The sequence below is a fragment of the Mizuhopecten yessoensis genome, unplaced genomic scaffold, assembly GCF_002113885.1.
Source record: "Mizuhopecten yessoensis strain PY_sf001 unplaced genomic scaffold, ASM211388v2 scaffold1511, whole genome shotgun sequence".
In the NCBI taxonomy this organism is placed as follows: Eukaryota; Metazoa; Mollusca; class Bivalvia; order Pectinida; family Pectinidae; genus Mizuhopecten; species Mizuhopecten yessoensis.
In genome coordinates, this window is record NW_018404083.1 from 705,968 (window position 1) to 723,496 (window position 17,529).

The 17,529-nt window shown below is 36.5% G+C and overlaps 2 protein-coding genes across 2 annotated transcripts in view; one reads left to right on the plus strand and one right to left on the minus strand.

Moving 5' to 3' along the window:
• Positions 1 to 2,671, minus strand: part of LOC110463533 (palmitoyltransferase ZDHHC3-like) — a 43,969-nt gene extending 41,298 nt beyond the window's left edge. Inside the window, exon 1 of the mRNA XM_021518184.1 lies at positions 2,533 to 2,671. Within this exon, the coding sequence (XP_021373859.1) occupies positions 2,533 to 2,558 (26 nt within the window). The 5' untranslated portion in view covers positions 2,559 to 2,671. The remainder of the gene's footprint in view (positions 1 to 2,532) is intronic.
• A 97-nt stretch (positions 2,672 to 2,768) lies between these two features.
• Positions 2,769 to 12,076, plus strand: LOC110463538 (exosome complex component RRP42-like). The gene is made up of 9 exons (XM_021518199.1): positions 2,769 to 2,894; positions 5,455 to 5,556; positions 6,269 to 6,363; positions 6,795 to 6,960; positions 7,761 to 7,831; positions 9,152 to 9,272; positions 9,713 to 9,771; positions 9,998 to 10,094; positions 11,211 to 12,076. Exons 1-9 carry the CDS (start codon positions 2,838 to 2,840, stop codon positions 11,313 to 11,315), a joined length of 873 nt encoding a protein of 290 aa, XP_021373874.1. The 5' UTR covers positions 2,769 to 2,837; the 3' UTR covers positions 11,316 to 12,076.
• The last annotated feature ends 5,453 nt before the right edge of the window (positions 12,077 to 17,529 follow it).

The window sequence follows — 17,529 nt, forward strand, 5'->3', positions numbered from 1 at the left end:
TCAATTCTTATATTTTAAAAGAACAACTCAAAGGATACCAATTGAAAGTGTTATTTTTCCAAGTGTATACACTAATTTTGAATATGCAGAATCTCCAAAGTGGAAATTTTGAAAGGTTTACAAGTATACTATGCATGGTTCTACCCAAGTTATGACTGAGCATGATATGTCATGTGATGGATGAGCTGTGAAGTAATAAAATAATTGGAATTTGACTTTTGACTCGCTATTTTACCTACCGGTAAGGCCAAAAACATAATTGTCTGTTTAGGGTTGCATGAGCAAAAAAACAAGGGTAGGTAAGTCGATTATGTTTTTGAATTTTTTGTGTATATTTTTGTGTACCGTGTGGTCATGTGATTATGACCCTACTATTGTACATGTAAAACAAAGAATAACATAAACAAGGTTTATTTGGAGGCAAATTGTGCTCCATATGCTGAGCTTTAGCGCCACCACGGAGCTGGAAGCCATTTTGAAAGGCAAGGAACCTTCTAAAATTTGAAAATCAGTTTTTTTTAAATTATTTTTTAATTTTTAAAAAAAAAAATCATCAAAAAGTTTTGGGTCGGGGGTAAAAAGCTAGGGTCGGTCGGGAACCCTAAACAGACATATTTTTGTTTTGGCCTAAGCAAGATACAATACTTCCTTAATGAGATAGACTTATGATTTCGAAGAAAACCTTGAGAATATATGCATGTTAGCTATCTTCTTGATATAAAGATCTCCATTCAACAATGACATTACCTCCCAGTGGGTTCTAGACATTACGGTACCAACACATTTAAGACATTTTGGTACTTCCCAAAAGTTGTTTCAATATCAATGATATAATACTTTCACTTACTTAATTTTCTTTTTTTTTGTCATGTATGTTAATTTGAATGCTAGTCGTTTCGGTAACAGGTCGTTTCGGGACATGACACAAGATGTTTCGGACATATAAAATGTTCACTTATAAATAATATTTCGCTCCCGTTTCATATAAAGTCCTGCATGACCTGTGTCATGACTTACCCGTGCTTGGGATCATTAGTCTTACCAGATTGCTAGAGGGGATACCTATCGACATTTATCCGATTGACAGCGTGTTGTTATCTGGTGAAACTAATCTCATTATTAATTTATACAGATCTAGAGGAACTTGTGAAATTCAACATTCAATTTCTTTCGTTATTGAAAGTTTAATTCCTTGTTTGATATTGCAATACAAATGAAGTATGTTTTTAATTCACTCTATTCTCCATTATTGACATTTATTCTAACAAGGTTTTAGCATTATATTTTTGCTATATCGAAATTAAATTCATGAAAGTAATGTAAATCAATTCATCAAATCCAGCAATATATTTTGAACAATGTTTTTATGTTGTGTATTTGTGTCTGTGTGAATATTATATATATATATTCATGTTTTATTAAAATCTTGTAATGGTAAATGTATGACGGAAGAAAGCTATGATAAGTTGTAATAACTTTTATCCAATCGATTGTTTAAATTTTATTTGACAAAAAAAAAAAAGGAAAATCCCAAAACAACTTTTGTCATATCCTAAAACGACTCGAAAATGTCCCATAACAATTTCGTCTTGTTACCGAAACGACCCAACACCGTTAATTTCTTATTTTATATTTTTCGTTTTTACAAAAACAATTCTGTAGTCCACCCAGGGACAGTATACGTCCCTGAGTCCACCATTCTATCTATTGAGCTAAAGGGAGAGTCGCCCTAGAGAGCAACTAGGACTGTGATCTTTGGTACAAATTAAAATCTCCCATACCTTTACGAAAATGAGGGTTTTATAACCAGGTCGGGGAAAACCACTAACTGGTGTATAATACGCAAACTCGCCTACAATACGCCAACTGGGATGTGGATTTGTTACTAAAAATAGCCAAAATCACTTGAAGCTTAACTCTGTCCAAGTCACATCTATTTAGCCATGAAACATCATACAAATGCAAATATAAACTTTATTTGCATGTGGGAAAGTACCAAAAATAGTTGCAATACTTCCGGTAGTGATACATCAAGTTTCCAAGTAGCCAACCCTTTCAGTATACATCTTTTAGCAAAATATTATTTACCTTGTCGTAAATTAATAATAAAAATATATATATTGCAAAGGTTACTGTTAACGTGATTTGGGTTATTTCAGTAACAAATCCATACTCCAACTGGCGTATAATAGGCGAGATTGCGTCTATACGAAAGTGGTTTTCCCTGATCAGCTGATAAAAGTGTCAATCGGGAGTCCGGTCCAAATTTTCACTCCAGATATTTAAGAGGTAGGCACAAGTACCTGTTTAGGAATAATTCATATTGAAAAATATCTGTCTACAAGTCAACTCGATGCATATGCAGATTTTTAGAAATATACAGCAGGTTCGATAACTGTACGGAACCGATATCTAAATCGGAAGCAAGTGATTGAGAATGATCAGATGATAAACACCGAATAGGCGAAACTGAAGGATCCCGTCTATAAATTTGCATGTTGGTGTAATCCTAACTATGGAATGTATGCATACATGTTTCTGGAATGCAATTCGTTCATCACACGGGATCAACGTCTCATATTTTCGCCAAACGCCATGTTGTGCAGTTTACTTGGATACACAGAAGGAAATTGCTTAGGCCGATCACTAGTCTGTGTATCTACAATGCTTTGATAGAAGAAACAACGCAATACATATCCTCGCGCATGCAAATCACTTTCACGACCCAGATGGATTATCGTGCTCAGTTATTGATGACGTTTACAGCAAATTCCACCAATATCGTAGTTCACACTTCCTGTTTTGCTTCACGTGTTTTTGGAGTTTGAAGCTAAACGATGGTTGATGTTCAACTCAGCGACGCAGAGAAAGTATTTATTTTACACGGTGTCCAAGTGAGTAGATCATGCATCTAAATGTCCAAACTGCCACTGCTCTTATAGTCGAAGCATGGCTCTCAGGAAGTCTCATGATCATGGCACACAGGGTCAGCTAAAATAGGAGCTCAATATACAAATGTAGATGTTTGCGATACTTCATTGGTCACTTAAGTGAACAGTATGATAGCTAGATCGTGAATGGTTCTTGCAGAGTACTGAGTTATGACTTAGTAAACTCTAATATTCAAAATTCGCACTAAGATCAGAGCAAGGGAGGCAATCCTTACAAAAAAATAGGATCAAACAGCAAGTTGTTATTTAAAGCTGACAGTGCAAGTTAAAAAGCTTTCAATTGAGATTAAAAAAATAAAGTTTCTTTTTTTTCTGGTTTTGAGATCTTCCCCAGTGACAATCTCTTCCAGTTGTCGTATCTAAGGAAGCGGCGACGTTTTAGAATGTACTTGCTCGGTAACGAGTATGGGTCTTGATGGGTATAAAAAACACATTACCTGTCAAGTCGGTTATTATTTGTTCAACGTGTGCACAATGTGACACTACTATACTAGGCTCGGCCCTCGGGCCGAGTCTTTTCTTATACTCCATCAATGATATCACTGAGGGTATAACATCTTCTATCAGACTCTTTGCAGATGATACCATCATGTATCTGACAGAAACATCTCAGAGAGACGCTCACACCCTACAAAAAGATCTTGATAAACTGGCGCTTTGGGAGACTAAATGGAGGATGGCTTTCCATCCTGAGAAATGCCAGGTCCTCTCTGTCACAAGGAATAGACATCCCATCTATCATCCCTACATACTACATACTACATGGTCACGAGTTGGAGCATGTGACCGAGGCTAAATATCTTGGGGTCACCATTACTTCTGATCTCAAGTGGAGTACTCATATCAATAACATCGCAAAAAAGGCTAATTCCAATCTGGGCGCAATCTCACAATTTCATCCTCTAACATCAAACAAAAGGCCTACAAGTCCCTGGTCCGCCTTCAGGTTGATTATGTAACGCTAGCCCAGTATGGGACCCTTACTTAAAAAAAGATATAGACAAGCTAGAGATGGTACAGCGCAGGGCTGCTCGTTTCGTTGCCAACCGCTATCGTAACACCTCCAGCGTTGGCAACATGTTACAACACCTAAAATGGCGTAGTCTTGCAGATCGCAGAAAAGACGCGAGGCTGACCAAGCTCTGTAAAATCCATCATAATGAAGTTGCCATTACTACTAAATATCTCACCCCTATAACCAGACAAACAAGGCATATATATAGTCATCAAACCTCATTTCAAACTATCTTGTGCAGGACGTCTGTAAGAAAGAAATCATTCTTTCCTCGGACTATCAAAGATTGGAACAAACTCCCTTCTCAAATCATTTCTTCTGATCCAATACTGTCCTTCAAATCATCTATCTCTGCTCATCAATATTAAGTCCTGTTCCTTTCCTTTCATATCGCTACACCTATATATGACATGATCTTCACTATGCTGAAGTAGGTCATCAAATGGTAGAAGTAGACTATGTATAAAACAATTTCACGATTTTGAACCATCATTTTTTTATCAGATCAGTTGAATACAATTGAAATGGAACACATCAGAGATATCATTTATCTAAGAATAGTGGAAATAATAGTGAAATACAACCAATTGATATATCTACTGCATCTGCGCCCCCTCCCCCACCCTCTCCACTAAAAAACCCCAAAACAAACGGCCCTGAAAGAAACAAACATGCATACAACTAACGATAATGCCTACCTTTTAGTTATCCAACTAGTAATATTAACATCCTGTGTGAGACCAATACTACATTGTAATTTCAATTATTTTAATGAGAACGGTTCGCAATTATCAAATTTCACATTGTTGGTTACACACCTGGGAGTGTCGCATTTTGCACCTGTTTTGCTAGTAAAACGTCTACACGACGAAGACTAATTAATAATTTTTTCATGTGTGGGTGCATTTCTAAGCATGTGAAAAACCGGTATACATGTATATATGTGGGATTTATTGAACTGTTTCCAGTAATATAGCTTTTATTTTGGATACACAATTTCGAGAATATGCCATAAGTAACAACCAGTTTTGCAGTGTTTTATAGTCTTCAGGTGAGTGTGTTTGATTTTTGATATCGGTTGCCGATCAAGGTGCATGGTGCATTGAATCGCAAGACGGTCAGTTGTAGAATGGTAACCGGTTTGACAGGTAATGCGCTTTTTATACCCAAGTAAGGGCAAACTGAAATGTCGACACTTCCTTAGAAGCGATAGTCGGAAGAGATTGGGAAGATCTCAAAACCAGAAAAAAAAAAGAAAAAAAAATCTCAATTAAAAGCTTTTTAACTTGCACTGTCAGCTTTAAGGTAATTTTTTGAAAACTCAACATTACGTTACAAGGAATTGTAAATTTGATACCAGGCATATTAGTTTTTAATAATTGCCTCTCATTGTGGGATGATATTTTTAATTTGTTTAAATTTCAACATTATGAACAATGATTGAGAGGATTAATTAGCTAATTAATTGTTTGTTTTTAATGTTTACAGGATAACTGTCGTGAAGATGGCAGAGGATGTGAGGACTACAGACATTTAGAAATTGAGACAAGTGTCATGTCCAATACGAATGGATCGGCTCGAGTCAGATTGGTAATTACAACAATATATATAGAGTAAAACCTCGTTATACCGCCACCTTCTGTCCTCTATGATTTTAGCAGTATAACAAGTTTGGAGATATATATATCAGGTTTACAGTTTTAAACCCAAGTGTTCACATACCAACTGAACTTATACTTTAATTATTTATTTTTTTACTTCAGAATACATTTTTCAAAATTGTGATTTAATGATATTGTATCAAATTGTAAAAAATTCAAAACATACAGCTGATTTCCTGGTCAGTCGGCAGTCACTTGTAACAATACAATGTACACACGTACGTAACATTCCTGTCATCGGAATATTTCTATACTCGACTCAAATTGGTCAAATCTGTTCTGAGTAAATTAATGGTGGTATGCAGTTTTGGCGGTTTAACGGGTGGCATTACAACGGGGTTTTACTGTACAATGCTTAAGGGTGCTACTGAAAGGCACTCTTGAAGAGATTACTGTTTTTGTATAGTTTATATACAACATGCGTAAAACCACAAGATAAGTGTAAACTTAGTTTAACCAACTTTAATTATATTGTCACAAATTTTAACAATTATTTTCGTTAAATAATGATTAATATGACATATATCAAAATATATACACTATATTATAATTTTTCCACAATATTTTTCTATTTTTTTTATACATGTACTGTATATGAAGTCCAATTTGTTTACTTGTACAGTAGTTTTATTTTGATGCAGGCAAACACAGATATCCTGGTTGGAGTAAAAGCAGAATTAGGGACTCCGTCCCCTGAAAAGCTTAATAAGGGACGAATCGAGTTCTTTGTGGACTGGTGAGTGTTCAATGGAACAACTTTGACTGTTCAATTTAGAATTAAATGTACTAATTGTATCTTTTATTCTGTTGTAAGTATGTTATACAAATGTACCGTTGATGGCACCGGACATGATTATTACATATTAAACAACCATTAATTGCAATGTCAAAGTTTAGAACAATATAAAGTAAACAATGTGTATGGCATCACAATTTTTTATGGCATCACAATTTCACTGCAGATGTGTGTATTTTTTTGGGTCTCATTAATTGCTTATAAAATAATTAAATGAAATTCATAAATTAATAATCTAGAAAAAAAACGTTCAGAGTGAGTGTCATATTCCATATGACTTATGTAATTGCGTTGAATTTGTTTTTAAAAAACTTGGTTTTAAAAATTTGAGATCCTCTAGATCTGTCATAAAATTAAACTTACATTTTCAGCTCGGCTAATGCTACGCCCGAGTTTGAGGGCAGGGGAGGAGAGGACCTGGCCACAGATATCAGTAACATGCTGTATCGGGCTTATGACTGCCCAAACTGTTTTGACCTACAGCAGTTGTGTGTAATCCCTGACCAGCAGTGTTGGATACTGTATGTTGATATCCTGGTATGTCAACACATGTCCATAGTCTTTGTGTATTGCAGAGTTATCTGCTCTTGTGAGCAGGTATTGATTGTTACGTCAATGGTTTGTGTGAGAAATTACGTCGTTCTCTCAAAAATTGATGACATTACTCTCACAAACAATTAACGTAACAATCAATACCTGCTCACAACAGCAGATAACTCTGCAATACGAAAAGACGGAATATATCATTTTCCAAGTCCAATATTTAAGAAATAGCAATAGGAGATAAGACATATCATTAAAAAAATTATTAAGCAGAAAATATGCCAAAAAACTTGGGAGCTGATTAGAGTGGAAAACTCTTTCATTTTGAACATTCTGTGTATTGAATACCAACACACAGACTCAACCCATTTCCTGACTGTCCTTACCTCCAAAATGTTTTTGAAAGAAGACTTCTGATTTTGGGTCCTAAAATTGATTTTCAACCTCTGAATTTGCTAAACCATTCCTGTTTTTCTAAGATCTAATGATTTCATCTGATTGAAAACTCAAAAGATGATATTTAAAAGTGATGTTTTCCCCCTAGGGTTTATTAATTTAGAGCATCTGCATGTGTAATCAACTCCGTCGATATTTCAAAAAAGTTTGCAATTTTGGGTTTGACATATTGTGAAAATAAGATCACGTATACACAGATTTGTTCAGGCATAATTATGAAAAGATAACGTCAAACTTCACCTGTATTATAGTGGGATGTATTAGAATGTAATTATTTTAAAAAAGAGAGAAAGTTTAATGTTTTCTGTATTTCTCAGTTGTTTCCCTTTATTTTACAGCTCCTGGAATGTGGGGGTAACCTCTTTGATGCCACATCACTTGCAGTAAAGGCAGCACTTTTTAATACAAGGTACTCTACATATAAATTATTTTATATATTTGGTCTTGTTGGCATTTTGCACTATTCTTATCAGGTGGGCAAGTTTGGGGAAAAGAAGTGGCCTGATCATGTATCCTTATACATGAACACAAAAGGTGCCCATACTACTTACTGCACATGGGACCAGCTGCAGACTTGAAGGTTTTCTTCTGACTTTTGCATAAGAGAATATAATTTATACATCAGTTTTTGTAATATTTGGAATTTCTAAAGATTCCCATTTGTCCTTTATTGTAATGTGCCAAAGTAAAGCCACAAACAAATAATCTACTTTGAAAAAGGCCGTCAAATTTGACGGAAGTATTATGGTATGGGGTTGTTTGCCTGTCCGGCCGGCCGGCATAAACTTTTGTTTGTCCAGCAATCTCCTCCTACATTTTTCGACCGATCTCTTTGAAACTTGGTATACATTATAATCATGATATGAAGTTGTGTCTCCATTAAAAGCACCTACATTTTTTACAGCATGTCAGATTACCACTCTTAGAATGATGCATATCTTATTTCATTGTAAGAAAGTATAACACTATATGGCATTCGACGGGTGTATATTGTTCCGCCCAGCGGTACTCTTGTTCTAACATGGAGAGTACTTGTTTGTTTTAAAATGATTTATGAACAAAACTTACATCACTACACTTAGTTACTTTGAATGAATTTATTGCCTTTCACTTCATACATAAATGCAATGCAACACACAGAGTGTATTATATTATAATCCGTTATGTAACCTTCTTATACACATGTAAATTAACCTTCTTATACACATGTAAATTAACCTTCTTATACACATGTAAATTAACCTTCTTATACACATGTAAATTAACCTAACAAAGTACATAACTAAAATAGCACCAACCAGAAGATGGGTTGCATGTTCGAGTCACGGCACAGCATTGTGTTGTGTCTTTGAGCAGGATACTTTACTCCGCTTGTTCCAGTCTACTCAACTGTAAATGAGTACGTGGTTGGGCAGTGCTAGAATTGTTGAATGAGCTAGCTGTTAGCAGTCAAAATGGCAGCTCCGACTGTGTGCTCCCCAGGGAGTTAAGAAAGATATTGGCTGGTTGCAAAGGCCCTATACCCACGGATAATAATTTGTGAACCGCTTTGAGACAACCTACAAACTAGGTTGTGATAAAGCGGTATATAATAATCCCAAATTAATTAATTAATATGTTAAAATAGCAGTGATTATAATTATTTTATATTTTAACAACAGTGGTTGTCACACTTTGCTACTTTCCGTAGTATAACGATCCTGATTGTTACTCTTTGTTACTTTCCCAGTATACCAACAGTAACCGTTACTAAAGACGAAGGAGTGGTAGACCTAGAAATCTCAGACGACCCGTATGATGTGCAGAGACTGGACATGAAATCCTCGCCCTGTATTGTAACCCTCAGTAAGGTATGCCGACTTAATTCACATTACTTACCTGCCTTCATCTATCAGTGGCTGATCCAGAGTATTTTTGGGGCTTAAGGCAACACCCCCCCCACCCCCCCGACCCTGATAATTTTCTTAAAGAATTAAGTTTTTTCACCATTTTCCTCCATTTTTCCCCACTTGGACCCACTCCGGCCCTCTATAATATGCGGGAAATAAGCGACCCGCGCCCAGGTTGCACATCAAACTGATATTTTAGAAACAAATCGTCACTTTCACACACATGTCGCACATGGATCGGAAGAACTAATCAGAAGGATTTGAAGTCTTTCAGTTTGGCATGGGACGGGCGTGTATTGTTCCGCCTTGTGTTAATCTTGTTAATACGAAAGCCAAACCCCTGTCCATCCCAAATCCGCAACCTCCTTTTTATGAATAAATAACTGTAACTGTATTTTCAGGTGGGCCATTCACATGTGGTAGATGCCAGTCAGAAGGAGGAGTGCTGTACTTTAGCCAGGTACAAAAAAAAACCGAGTCTCTAATCAAGCATATTACAGACAGATCTGGAGTCAAGGATGACAATTAGAGATGGAGATGAGAGTAGTAACTTTACCAGTAAAAACAATTCATGATTATCATTCAAATAATACACTTTTTTAAATTAAAACTTAATTTGATGAAAAATGTAACAGTTAGACTATTTGGTAGATATTTCTTTACTTAAGCATTGGATGTCTTTGCAGGCTCATCATGGGAGTGACAGAAAAAGGGACAATAACAGCTCTGAAAAAGGAGGGATCAGGCAGTCTGGACCCCACCAGTATAGAAGACATGATGGAGGTATGAAAAGGGAAGGACAGAGAAAACTATAGACATCGCTAATGCCAGTCAAAATATTTTTGAAAATGTGTTGATATTTTTTTTTCTCAGCTGAATTTTTTTAAACGATCATATCATTTTTCACCTTAAAACATTTTCAAAGAATCATTGCTTTGTCATCCGTGTCCCCATCAAATTTGCAATAACCTGTTCACTTCCTAAGAAAACTTTGAAAGGACCCTAATATTGTTCTTTCCAGGAGATTTTGAAACATCATGGTGGCGTTTTACCTGGATTTTTTGTTTTTAAAAGTCGATGGTATTCTGCTTAATATACTGTAGTATTTATTTAGATAGAAGTGTAGGAACATTAAAAATATCATTTTACTATCATTATTATGACATATATAGAAAAAAGGTTTTTGCTGCCGTAGTGTTAGTTTTATAGGTGGACCGTGATAAAGATTCCAACATTGTGAGTTACTGTGTCGTTGGTAATATAGTTGGGATTTAATTTTGCTATATTGCATTGGTGACCACCGATGATAGGAAAGATCTGTTTACCAATCAACTGCTGAAAAATGAAGATAGAGCAATTCTATATCACATCTAATTTGCTTTCATAAAACACTTGTGAAAAATAAATCCTATCCTCAAAATACAAAAGTACCCTCATGAACGCTATATTTTACCTAGTCATGTTGCTAGAAATTTAATTCCAAAAAAACTAGTTGTGATCGGGACAACCACGAAATATTAGCCCCGCAAAAGTAAAGATCTATACAATATTTCCCTTTTTGTAATCGTAGAATAAAAGTGTTCTTTTGGTAACTGGTCCCTCATCAGTTTTCATTTGATTTCCTTGATAACTAGTAAGAATTTTCAATGTCATACATAATTTTACATGTTTATCAAGCATATTGTTCCCATTGTTTTGATTTGTTTTATTTCTTTTCTTTCTTGCTTTTTCCCCTTCAGAGAAGGCCCACATATTATTGGGTATTGAAGTTTGCCGTTGGCTTACTGTTTGAGTGACATGTTAAGTTGTAGTGGACTTCTTAAAATGATAATATGACAGTCTAGATGCTTCAGGTGAATGAATAGATTATTAACAGTTCTGTTTTCTTTTCCCTTGCAGACTGGTAGACGGGTCGGAGAATCTCTTAATAAATGTTTGATGGACGCGTTGGCCGAGGAGGAAAGACAGGGCACCAAGAAAAAATCACTTGGATTTCTGAGATAGCACAACACTGAATGCAAATGGAATAAATGAGAAGTGGCGCCAAATGCTCACAGCTGATTCAATGACAGTATAAAGTTCAGGAGGGGTTCAAATGAATCATATGTATTGTTTGATCGTTCAACATCTTTAAGATCAGAAACATTGGATGACAATACATGAGCTGCTGAAGATGATCTCTGTTCAGACTAGAGATATGAAAGTTACTGGACACATAATTGGTTGAAGTTAATCATTATACAGATTAAAGTTATGGAAGTGAAAAGACAAAATGGCTGAATGAAGTGTGACATCTGGTAAGATCAGAGATATTGAAGTGACAAGATGTATATTTGGTTAAAGTTGACCTCTGAAAGGATTGCTAGATATATGGAAGTGACATGACATATGATTGGTTGAAGTTAATATCTGAAAAGATTACAAATGGAGGCGACAGGACACATGATTGGTTGAAGTCGACCTCTGCTAAGGTCAGATATTTGGAAGTGAGAAGACATTTGATTGGTTGAAGTTGACCTCAACCAAGGTCAGAGATTTGAAAGTGACAAGAAATATGATTGGTTGAAATGACCTCTACTACGGTTATAGATATGGAAGTTACAAGACATTTGATTGGCTGAAGTTGACCTCTGCTAAGGTCAGATATATGGAATTGACATGACATGTGATTGGTTGAAATGACCACACCTGAGGTCAGAGATATGGAAAATTGACTGAAGTTGACACCAATAAAATTTAGCAACATGACTTACTTGTAGTTTTCTGAAGCATGTGGTATTAGTTTCTTAAACATTTGACATTTTCTTGAAGGCAGTGGTCATTTTCCCCCCAAAATGAGGTGAAAATAAATTCGATCAAGCTGTGTAACAGTAGTCTCTTGTCCACCAGGGGTTCCAATATAATATGCTGTGTCCTGCTACGCTCAACACAGTAGGTTGTGGAATATGCATACAGTTGCTTCAGGCGATTACTTCTACACGTTTTTTCGCACTGCGAGACATTCTGGTGCGGTTCCTTACCTCATCTTCTGACCTGCAGGCTACCCCCAGGACATTCACTTCCTCTGTCAAATCCCTCCAGAAGTCCTGCTTCTGGGTATCAGTAAGATCACTTGAGTGTCCCCCTCTCACGATGACCGGCATCTCTGTAGCCCCCCTACTGATCAAACTATTAATGTTTGACGTAGAATGTGGCTTTCTCTTCCTTGGTTTTGCTTGGCAGCCATAATTGTAGACGTAGGAGAAATTTGGATGGCCTTTCTCGGTTTCTTATTCCTTGTTTCCCTTTTTAAATTATAACACACGTCCCTTACATAACTAGCATGTCAAGTGAGGTGATAGTGAATTTTGCTGGTAAGGCAAAGCGTATTAAATCCGGGAAAGGTTGATGGTATGTCTGCTGCACAAACCTAGATCAATATAAAATAAGAAGCCCCGTCCAAAATTTTAAAAAAAGAGTAAATATATAGATAAATAATGTTTCATTTCCTAAAGTGTTTTTCCGGAGTGTTTCAAACCCGAGAGTTAACCCTCACCACTGTTAAGTTACTCACAATAGTCGGATTGCTGTATTTCGATGTCAGTTCATTAACCTTGTCGCGTACACACGGGATCGAAAAACATTGCTTGCAATATTTGAGGATAACAGTTTCCTGCTGGCATAAGCAGTAGGATGTAGTTTTCCACCAGCTTTCTCGAGCAGTACAGCCCCCAGACCAAGATCAGGTGCGTCTGTTCTCGGTGTAAACTCTTTTCCAAGATCAGGTAGTTGTAATACAGGTTCTCACTTTAATCGATCTTTTAGAGTGGTGAATGCTTTCTCCTGTGCATCCTCCCATACAACTTTGTTGGGCATTCCCTTTTTGGTAAAGTCGGGGTTGGGCACCGCGCGCTATTGCTGCAAAATTGTTACCTGCAAAATGTGAGCTTTTCAACCCCAAAGAAACATGTTGACGGCCTTACTGTGAGTTTTGTCTCGCGTAAGCGTAGAAATAGACGGTAGGCTTTTAATCTGTTCCTCCCACGTCACTGTAAACGCCAATACATCATCCAAGAAGTTATCTAGGCTGCTCAATCCTTCCAAAACCTTCTGCACGAGCCGACTTAATGTTACGGGCGCATTGACTAACCAAACACTCATCACCTTAAACTGATTTAGAGTAGACCCATAGGTGTTGTAAATGCACTTCGTCGTTTTGCCTCGTCAGTCATGGGCACCTGCCAGTAATATAACCCTTGCTTAGGTCTAACTTGCTGAAGTAATTACATCCGACGAGCTTCACGAACAAATCCATCCTCTGTTGATGGCATTGGTTCCGTGTCAAAGATGGTGATCTTGTTTAATTGGCGGTAGTCCACACAAAATCTACACGTTTCATCCTTTTCCGTACAAGGACAACGGGTGAGCTGTTATCAGAATCAGATTTCTCGATGATGTCCATTTCCATCATATTTCTTGACCTCTGTTTTAACCGTCTCGGTCACCTGATAGGGCACTTGATATGGTTTCACCCTACAGGTAGTAGTGACCTCAGTCGCATGCCTGCGCTGATTGGTCCCGGAATAAGATTATATTTCTATCCATGTTCGTGGTTCTAGCTACACCTATTGGAGCCGGTGCCCACTTTTTGCATGGGCGTGGCTTAAGTAAATCAAGAAAAACATTGGAAACTTTGTCAAGAAAAAAGAAGATAATATTCAAAGTAAATGAAACAAAACCAGATCATTTCTGTATCAGAAACAAGCAATGTTAAAATTCGTCATGAAAAATGGATATTGCAGTTAATTTACATAAAAAAACTCATTGGGATTTTAGCCCAGCAGCATCAATTGCATAGTTGTGTGCTATATTACATGACCATATATACGCATATATTGCATGAAACACAACCAACCACAAAAAAATCAATCACCTACTAGCTATATGTATGATTATAAAGGGTGGATGACAAGGCAAGGAGGCCGATATCATTTACGATGCTTCCAAGATCTTCAAATTGTGAAGCACTTTGGTGTTGAGCAATCTGGCTCTTGAGTTTCACATATTTTCCTATATCCTTATGGCGATATTTCAGTATGGGGCCTCTTTTCGTTGGCATTTTCTTAAAAATGTCAATCTCCTTCCACAACATTTGTCACTTAAATATTTTCTTCGATTGTGAAGGGCATCAACAAGTCTGCCATCATTATCTTGCGGCACATATGGCACCAGATTAGGACATGCAAGGAAGACTTTGGATGAAAAGTTTTATTTTTTCCTGTCAAAGCTTTCATTTAATGGGGCCGCTCGTTTCCACAGTATTGCAGCTTTGTCTGCACCATGAACAAGTCCCATAAAATATGCTTGTGCTGGTGAGCTCACTCCTCCTCTTTATTCCATTGGTTCATACACAACTGATTGTCAACCTGTTGACAATGCACTGCACCAATACTGGATTTTACTTGATTCTAAACAAAACATAGCCTACATATTAGTTTTACTCCATTATGCTGTAGATATTTTGTTTCAGAATTTGTTCTTTGAAATTTTAATTTGTAAGTGAAAATCAGGTGAGCGGGTTAGGTTCATGAGCCTCTTGTTATCATATGTAAAGGTCAACAATTGACCGATAAGAAATACCAGTGGATTAGTTCTCAACATGATTATACAGTAATAAACATGCAATATATAAATTTCAATGGTTTGATCATCTTTAATTTGTAAACTGTTGCACAGTGACTTGAATTTATTCACGTATACCGGGGAAATTTTCGCCCACTCAAACTTTCGCCTATCGCCGGTGTAATCCTTGTTCGCCAAGTTTTAATGTTGCCCTTCACGTTTAATTATTACGTTTATAATGTTGTTTGCGAGGGCGAAAAGAAAATGCAAAAATTAAACTGCAACTAAAATTTCCTGGTACAGTATACAATACTCTCTTTTTGATTGTCAATTTAAGTGGTTCCACCAGGTTGATTTAAATCATTATTGGTTCAAAAGTTACTCGTTGTCCCCTCCATGTTTTGTTATTGCAATAGTATGGGTCAATAAAAAGCGTTGTTAAATTGTCGGAAATCTTCTTTAGTTTATGATAAGATAACAAATACAGAGAGTGGTACAGGCCTCGTTGGCCTATCAAATACGCTAGGTAATAAAGGGAAAATCAGGGTGTAGGATTTATGGGCCATTACACTACTGTGATTTGATACTCTTCAAAAATCCTATCTCATTGGGTTGTAAGATACCCAAGAGCCATATATATAAAGTCAATGTATTGTAAAGATGCTTCTTTTTAACTTTTTAGATTATGTTATTGTATTCATACAGAAACCCCAATGGTTTGTAAGACGTACAAGAGTCATATGAAGGCTATGCAAGGATACTTGGCGATTCCTCTCACGAGGTGCATAATGTATTAATGTTCACAATAAGGAAAGATGTACAAGTGTACCCTTTATTTGAGTCTATAGAATTGATCATGTGCATGACATGTGATAAATGTTTCGCCAAATAGTAAATATAAGCTTTCTATGTCATAGGTTGTATTAATGAAAAATTGCATTCCTGCTTTGATATTGAAAAATTAGTTAAAATACGTTTTATTTTTCTAAATATTGAGATATCTCTAAAGAAATCAGCTGAAAGCGTTGTTGTCTGTTAAGGTATTGTTACAGGGATAACATATTATGAAAAACAACCAATTGAAGTGCAACAAATGTGTATTTTTGAAATAATATTTTTGCTCGTTAAATTTTGAAAATATTACCTACCAATGTTGTTGATTATATTTTAAAACGCGAATCTGGTGCAGCGACTTTTATTTTCTTGTCACTTAACTACTCCGGACAGAGTTTTGCAAGTATTGATAAAAAGTTTTTTGAAAATTGTTATTATGCAGATTGGAAAATTAAGTACCAATCTCGTGTTTCAAAAATTGTCATGAAAGAATGAACGTGCGACATACAGGTGATCGCTTCCATAAAATACGGCAATAGATACAGAATGCAGAACAAATCATTTCACTATACCGTTCAGCTGTTTCGTCCTTCTAGGACTCATCGGTGATGTTAGGGGCCAAAAAAAGGGTGAAAATTCAAATTGGTCAAAACTCCCGTTAAAACAGAGGAGGGGGTGCATAAACCCTTTGATTGTTTCGAAAAATTAAAGGAGAACTAAACATGTAAATTGTGCTCCATGTAACTTCTTATTTATAGAACAAGTGAGTATATAAAACTAGAGAGCGAAATGATACATAAAGACGTACGCGTACATTTTTGTTTTGCTGGCGAGAAACCTAACCATGAGGTGGGCACGTTTTGGAGACAACGCGTCGTAACCGTCTTCATATGAATATCAACTTGGCCTTTTTGCGAGGACGTTAAAAAAGTCACCGACTTGATACAGGATGTATGCTTACTATTTCACTGACTTTCATATACTATATTGATATTTTACTAAATAAACTTACTGTTGAAATACTAACTTGGCAAACAACATACTAACAGCATTTTGGCAGAAAGCTTCCTCGAAATCTAAGGTTTCGCATTCGAGAATTACCCATCCATTCTCTGCACTCCTGTAACATGCGGATTGCCCTGACAAAATCGAAGGATGGCGGTACGCTATTTAATTTGGTTTTAGGTATAGAAATCGATTTTGCCATCACTCTGCTGCCGGATTCCTTTGATCTTCAACAGAGACATTAGACAAGTTAACATGTATACTCAGCAAGAGTAACATAAAGAACCTTCAATATTGTCATGACGCATAACAGAGTTGCAGAGGAGATACGTTTGTCCATAGCTCAACACTTGGATTCTGTGAGTGGGCATGAATTAAGCTTCTTTAAGTATTGAGTCACTCTGTACCTCCAACATCAAGTTGTTACGCAGGCCACCATAGAGCATTGATTAGGCTGTATATAGTCGTTGCACAATCCGACGCCAAAACTAGGTCACCACTGAACCGTCATCTAAGAAACAGGCATCTTCGATATTCAGGGGTTACGCTCACTTTCGCTCTCTGCACCCCTGGAATATGTCAGCAAAATTGAAGGCTCAGTGTGCGCCACCTTGCTGATGAGACAAGAAGACTAGTTCAATCCTTTGATATACATCAAAAGAATCTCGCGGTCGCATAACGGTAAAAATTGACAGGCTTTAAAGACGGGCGTCTCTCCTTTGTAATCTTCAAAGGACAGGTTTCAGCCTAACGATTGATCAGTATTTTTTTCCTGAGA